Source organism: Alosa sapidissima, chromosome 15 (assembly GCF_018492685.1).
Source record: "Alosa sapidissima isolate fAloSap1 chromosome 15, fAloSap1.pri, whole genome shotgun sequence".
In the NCBI taxonomy this organism is placed as follows: domain Eukaryota; kingdom Metazoa; phylum Chordata; class Actinopteri; order Clupeiformes; family Clupeidae; genus Alosa; species Alosa sapidissima.
In genome coordinates this window covers 24,675,453-24,682,445 of record NC_055971.1, presented here as the reverse complement: position 1 = coordinate 24,682,445, position 6,993 = coordinate 24,675,453, and the positions used below count along the sequence as shown (strand labels likewise).

At 45.1% G+C, this 6,993-nt stretch overlaps 1 protein-coding gene across 1 annotated transcript; it reads left to right on the top strand.

The window, feature by feature from the left end:
- The first annotated feature begins 2,368 nt into the window (after nucleotides 1-2,368).
- gmnc (geminin coiled-coil domain containing) lies at nucleotides 2,369-5,344 on the top strand. Its single transcript, XM_042064251.1, has 5 exons — nucleotides 2,369-2,437; nucleotides 3,236-3,416; nucleotides 3,742-3,824; nucleotides 3,993-4,109; nucleotides 4,354-5,344. Exons 1-5 carry the CDS (start codon nucleotides 2,435-2,437, stop codon nucleotides 5,179-5,181), a joined length of 1,212 nt encoding a protein of 403 aa, XP_041920185.1. The 5' UTR covers nucleotides 2,369-2,434; the 3' UTR covers nucleotides 5,182-5,344.
- The last annotated feature ends 1,649 nt before the right edge of the window (nucleotides 5,345-6,993 follow it).

The window sequence follows — 6,993 nt, the reverse complement described above, 5'->3', positions numbered from 1 at the left end:
GAATGTTCAAAAACCCACACCTTTAAGTTAGGCTGACTGGCCGCAGCAGCACCACATCAGAGACATTTCTGGAATGGATGCTCACATGAAACCCAACGCAGCAGTCATGGAACAGGCACACAATGCACACACCACAGTGGTGGTCTGAATCGGCCATTAGATTCAGTACTTTTAGCCAACAGACAGAGCAAGGAGGCAAACACTGAAAAACATGTGCATTGCCATTGCAGCCTCTGTGTGTGTGTGTGTAGCACTCATAAAAGTGCTAGCGAGAAAGCGAGAAAATAGGAGAGTTGTGCATAATTGTCAGTTACGGAGATGTAAGGCTACATTCAAAGCCCCCCACCCCCCACCCCCCACCCACCCACACACACACACACACACACACACACACACACACAGACCACTTCCCAAAGACGTTCTCCACCCCTACAATTAGGTAACACAGAAAGGTTCTGCCCCCAGCGCCCTACAGCAGGCACCCACACACACATATCTCGCTATACTGTCACCTTCAGTTTACAGGGGAACACAAACAGGTTTTTGTGCAGGACACCCCCCCCCCCCACACACACACACACACACACACCTGAAAACAATATCAAATCTCTTTCACACACAGACACACTTCTCCAGGTTGACACATGTAGTAGTGTACAGCTTGAGTAAAACAACCAGTATTGTTGATGAAGCCATAAAGAGACCTTTTTTTTGTCATTTTTGTTATTTTATCCTGGTTATCTGAAGAGGTTGAATTAAAAATTAAGTCTGCTTCAGAGGGGGCATGTATGTGTGTGTGTGTGTGTGTGTGTGTGTGTGTGTGTGTGTGTCTGTGTGTGTGTGTGTGTGTGTACTTTTCCTGTTACCGAGCACAGTGCCACACGCACACCCACGCATGACCTCCCGTCTTCGGTGAACCGTAAAAAAAAAGTTTATCACTAGGTCAAGTTAAGCGCGAGTGGGCGTGGGGCGTGAAAAAAAGCAATTACCCCAATAAAGATCTCCCTTTGCATTTAAAGATAGGATTCTGCGATTTATATAACGAAAACCCTACGCTTTTGTTTTTACTACATCTTAAGCCCTGTGTTGAAATGTTTGCGAGTAATCAAGTTTAGCCTAAGCAAGCACCTTCTGAACGGCACCTCATCCCTGACTGTGAATAGTTTTTTTTTTTTTTTTTTAAGTCTTATTAATGGATTACAGGCTACCTGAATAAAATACATATTTCTGGACATTACGCTTACGATTGCTTTACGATTGGTGTTACTAGTACAACCATTTGTACATTCATTTTCATTATCGTTCTAAGTAGGTTTTGTATTGGATTGGCCATATGGGTGAGATGAAAATTTAGATTTGCTACATTACATGTTTCACCGCGTTTGCATCTAAACGTTCAGAAGCCTGTGCATTGATCAACCTGTTAGATGTTAGATCCTGCGCAGCGCAGACGGGACAGAGCGCAGCTGCGCGCTCCCGAAATGTGCCATTAATTCTAGGGCTTCTAGAAAAAATGTTACAGATGTGCACCCGTCTCATCTGCAATGAGGTAGAAACCTTCTTTATGTGGCGAAGCCATTTGAACCGTGACGCTCTGGCTCCTCTGAAGTTTCGACCTGAGCATATCCACCAAGCACCTGTCTACGTCCGTCAGAAGTGTGTAGGTCAGTACAGAGGCAGCCGGTAAACAGACGGTGCTATTATCAAGCATGCACATATAACCAGGTAGTAATGAAATGCCCTGAAAGCACATTTGAAAAATAAACGACATTCACTGTTAAAGTTGAGTAAATTCTTGTTTTCATCCACACCTCTTCCCTCTGCTCCTGATGTTAATATGTCACTCACTGGTATGTAACCTAATTGTCATTTAACTGGAGGCTGTGTAGTGGTTGTGTAGACGTAGGCTACTGAGGGATAGTGTGAGATGGTCTAGGAAGGAGGGGTATATAGTAGCCTAGTGTGCTCATCACTTGGTCAGGGAGACAGACCTTCTAAACTTTAAAACTGACTGTTTATACATTAACTCTTGGCTATCCAAAAGACTCCTGCCGCGACTTTATCTCTTTATCGGAGGAAAGTCTCGCAGCGTGGTAGTCAAGGTGTCTGTCTGTCAGCGTTTACTAATCCCAACTGTTATAACGACAACCTGGAGAGAGAGAAAGAAGAGAGTGCAATCACCAATTATCTTGGCGCGTGGCATTTGTAGTTCAAACGGTTGGAGATCACACGTCACGAGTTTGACAGCTTCACACGCCAAATCAGGTTGTTGGGCGCGATGAATGGTCCCGGGCGTCATTCCGCCGTTTGAAGGAGATTAGCGCGCTCACCACCCCATCTCACACACATCTCCCCAAAGGTCTGGAGAACTCTCGGGACTCCCCTTCACGCGCCCTTGTCCGCGCCTTGCATCCAGAACCTACCTGCCCGCGAAATGGTGAGTATTATGTCGCAGCCGCTGACCATTAATGCCTATTTCCAATATATATATATATATATGTTGGTGTCAGATCTGCTTTCCGTTAGTCACTGACAGTGTTATAGTAATACTTCTCTACACGTTTTCGGTACTTAAAGAGACTGTGTAAAACAGTAAGTGTAGCCTACTGCATGTGCTGTTGAATAGAATTTGAGTGAAAGGTTACTTTACATAAATCACGGGATTTGTCTTCAATCAGAGCATGCACTAGTGCAGGTGCACCTCTTTTGATTAACGGGAGTGACTCGCACTGAAAATGATGATCAAGAGCTACAGGTGCTTTTTGCGTGCAGAAAGTTCAAGGAGAATTTACATCGTGCAAGAGGGGATATGTGTGTTATTTTCATGCGAATTAGGACGATCACCAGTTAATCTATTGAATCTGGAACTGGTAACTGGGAATAATTTGTCATATCCTTTTGGTTTTCCAATCTGGATACCTGGAAATTGCACGTTTAAGAATGTTAAAGTTGGAAAATATTTTAAGAGAGTTCGGGAAATTTCTTCTCAATTGTATGATTATTATTTTTAAATCAGAATATAGTTTTAAACTATTTAATAGCAGGTGGATAGTAATGACATTCTAGTAGACTATGCATTTTAAAAAGGTTTGGAGTTGTAGGCTATAGTTTATGTATGGACAAGTAGCCTTCACTTTCTTTCCTACTCAACATATCAGTGCACAGATGCGTGTCCCGGTTTACACTTGACCGGTCTTCTCATATTGTTCTACTGCTTATTCTGTTTATTCAACAGAGCACCATCCTTTCCTGCCAAGATCTGAGCTTTGTGGGGGGGCAGCGCTACAACTGCCCTTACTCCGTCTCGACGTCAGCTGACCCCAGTGTTGACGTTTCCACGGAGACGCTGGTCTCCCTCTGGGACGCCCGTCCCCGGGACAACGCAGCGTGCCAACAGCACGAGCGGCCACTGCGGGGTAAGTCCTGCAATATCCCGGGATAAGCGGCGCGAGACCATTCTGTGCGCGCTGTTGTCAAACTGGAATTTTTCCATCTGGAATTTACAAAAAAGCGCTGATGTTTTTTCGGGTCTTTGTCGAACTCGAGATGCCGAGTGGTTTCAGAATGTTTTTTTTTTTTTTTTCTTTCGCTCTTGAAGTTCCTTGGCAGCTAGATTCGTGCAGTATGCTGTAGAAATGCCAGCCTCAAACTGGCATTTGTTTTTCTTGTTTGTTTTTGGTCATTCATTAACTTATTGTGTATTATTAGGATTATCACCTAGACTTGTTGTTTTTCCGTTAGATTCGCAGCATTCAGACCATGGGGCGATTTCCCTGCAGACGTGGCCAGACCATCTCTCCCCGCACCTTCAAAGGAATAAACAGGTGCATGTCCAAAATCAATATTAAGGCGTGAATGGCTATTTAATTTCGTTTTTCTATTTGAATAAGAATTATATAGTTATCACCACTTCTAAAGTTACAAGCCTAATTGACTGTTATCTCCAGTCTTGCTTATGTATTTTTGTGTGTTTATGGTTTGTGGATTCACAGCTTCAGGACACTTTGATGCAGAGAGAAGAGGAACTTGCTCGACTTCATGATGAAAACAACAAGCTCAAAGAGTTCCTCAACTCCTCCTTTGTTAAATGTCTGGAGGAGAAACGAAAGGTAATGAGATGTTATGGCATACAGTTGAATATGTTATTAGCAGTATCTTATTTTGCCTGTGTACCTTTGTAACACATCTGTAAAACATTTGTAATATGTGGTAATCTGGGTATGAGACTTTACACTTTTTGTCTTTCTCCAATATTTCTATTTTGTTCACCTTTATCCCTCGCCCTCTATCAAACACCTTTATTAAATAATTTTTTGGGGTTCTTTTCCCTCCCTCTCTCTCTTGCTGTGGAAGCTCCTCTACGGTCCCAGCCGCCACAGGAAGCGCCGTCAGCAGGTGTGTGCGGAGGAGCGTGGTCCATGTGGGCTGGTCCCAGACGGTGTGACGAAGCGGACTTGTCGAAACCTGTCTCTGGAGTTTTGCTCGGCCGAGGAGCTGGCGACCACGCCGCCGTTGGATTCCTGGGTTCTGGAGACGCTGGGCCTGAAGGACCAGGACACCATCGATCCAGAGTCTGGCTTCAGCAGCCCCACCCTGGACCCCCCACGGGCATCTTTCAACCCAACCTCCTCTAACTCTGTCTCCACGAGCTACATCTCCCCCTCTGCCCACTACAGCCCCCCCACGCTGGGCTCCACCTGTGACTTCAGCGCCATCATGGACTCCTCCAGCAGCTACAGCTGCAGCCTGCAGTCCTCAGGCAGCTACACCCACGATGCAGACCCTTCGTCCAGCCACGGCTCCTCCCTAAGCTCAGCCTCAGAGTTCAGCTCCAGCGTGGGGATGCCCCTGGTGTACCCCCACACCCCGACAGTGGGCCCCCAGGCCCTACACCCCGCAGGCCATCTCCTCTCCCCTGACCTCTCTGAGCGCCTGGCCCCGGTGGCGGCCTCCACACCGCAGCGCTCTCCTCAGCTGCAGTGCAGCAGCTCCCCCAGCCCTGCAGGGGGCAGTGGCGACCTGTGCTCCCCGGTACAAAGCAGGAGCGATCTGGCCTTCAGCATGCTCCTCAGTCCTCGCAATAGCGTGCGCACACACAGCTTCCCCCAGGGGCAGGCCTTTGTGCGGAAGGATGTGCAGGGTGGTTGGAACTTTACCTGGGTGCCCAAGCAGTGTTCATAGATGTTCTGCAGCTAGCGCCCTCTGTATGTGGGAGGACCAAACAGACTAATTTCTACCAGAAGTTACAGAGGCATTTGTACTCTGGGATTTGTCCTGTACTGGCTGTACAGGAACTAACATGTGTTGTGTGAGTGTTTATGTGTATATTTGTGGGACAACCCCATTTTGGAGATGACTTGCCAATTAAACTGCCAGGACTGGAATGTGAATTATTTTAATGTGTGTGTGTGTGTGTGTGTGTGTGTGTGTGTTCTTTCTGTATTACTGTGTCAGTCCTAACACAAGGCATTAACAAACTTAAGACATGAACAAGGCAAAAACAAATGGTAACACTTTACTTGACAGTATCGACATAAGAGTGACATGACACTGTCATGAACCCTATCCCTAACCCTAACTCTAGCCATAACCCTAAACCTAACCCTAATCCTAACCCAAACTTGTTATGACAAAAACTAATGACACTTAATGACAGAAGCGTTATGTCAGAAACGTTTATGACTTGTTTATGACACATTCATGAGTCATGTCACTCTTATGTCGATACTGTCAAGTAAAGTGTAATCGAACAAACTTAACACATTAGTTGACCTTGCATGTTCAGTGTGTTTATTTAGAAAGACTCAGCTCTCAGGTCAATGCTGAGAGACATTAAAAGTTACCTCTAGCATATAGGTATGCTGCTATACATGCTGAAGATACCACATTTTATAGGGACCAGAGTAAATGAAACAGGAAATATAAACGTCCATCATGCCTAACAAGACATTCACAAACACCCCATCCCATCTCCTGGAAGTCATCTGGCGTCTCTTCTAAGTTGGAAAGACTGCCTCATTGCTCAAAGTTTTGACATCCCTCAGTAGACTGATTCAGCTCTTCACACTCTTTCCATGGCATTGAAGCCTTGAGCTCCTGGTAAATATGTCTTGGCGATGCCAGGACTCTGTGGACCGATAAGAAAGATCTATTATTTACATGATTCATTTTATTCCAAGTGGTTCTCCTACATATAATCTATTCAACGCTTTAAGGCCCAGACACATTATCTTAAACTGTCAGATCACACAAAAAAAATTCTTGATCCCATTCTTCTTATTTTGTTTTGCTGAGAATTACTACTTTTACTAGGTGTTAAAACACATTTCTGACATCCTCACATAGCTGTTATACTACACTCTCTTTAGCCCCCTCTCTACTTGAACTAAATTATCTTCATATTTACTTTACAATGAAACAATAGCACTGCATGCTGAGAACTACAATGTCAGGACATCTGGGTCTGATTGGTAAATGATTGGCATACAATCCCTTTCCTGAAACCATATACAATACTGCCAGTCTACAGAGCATCAAGGAAGGAAATGGTCTGCCATTAAGGAAGCATGTCAAGAGGAAAAGTAACACACACGTGTGTAATGACATGGTCTGTGTGTGTGAGAGGGAGACATGAAGGAAGCATGAACATTAACATGCAGGAGTGCAATAGGCTTAATGAGATCCATGGACGTGAGTCATGTCAAGGCCAGCAGGTTCAGCGACAGACAAGATCAATGATCCAGGCTCCAGACCTGTGCTGATCACCTGGGCCTCTGAGGTCCTTAGTGTTTTCCTTTGGAGTCTACCTGGCCATACCTCAGGCTCATACCTCATGCTCCATCAGTGCAGGTGAACACAAACAAACAAGACAACAAGGAAGCACAGATGGACCTGATGGAGTGAGCTATTGTCAGCTTCCAGCCTTTGTTGACTATAGGAAATCAAGACCCGAACTGATGCAGCCACACACTGTCTGAGAAATATTAATGAATG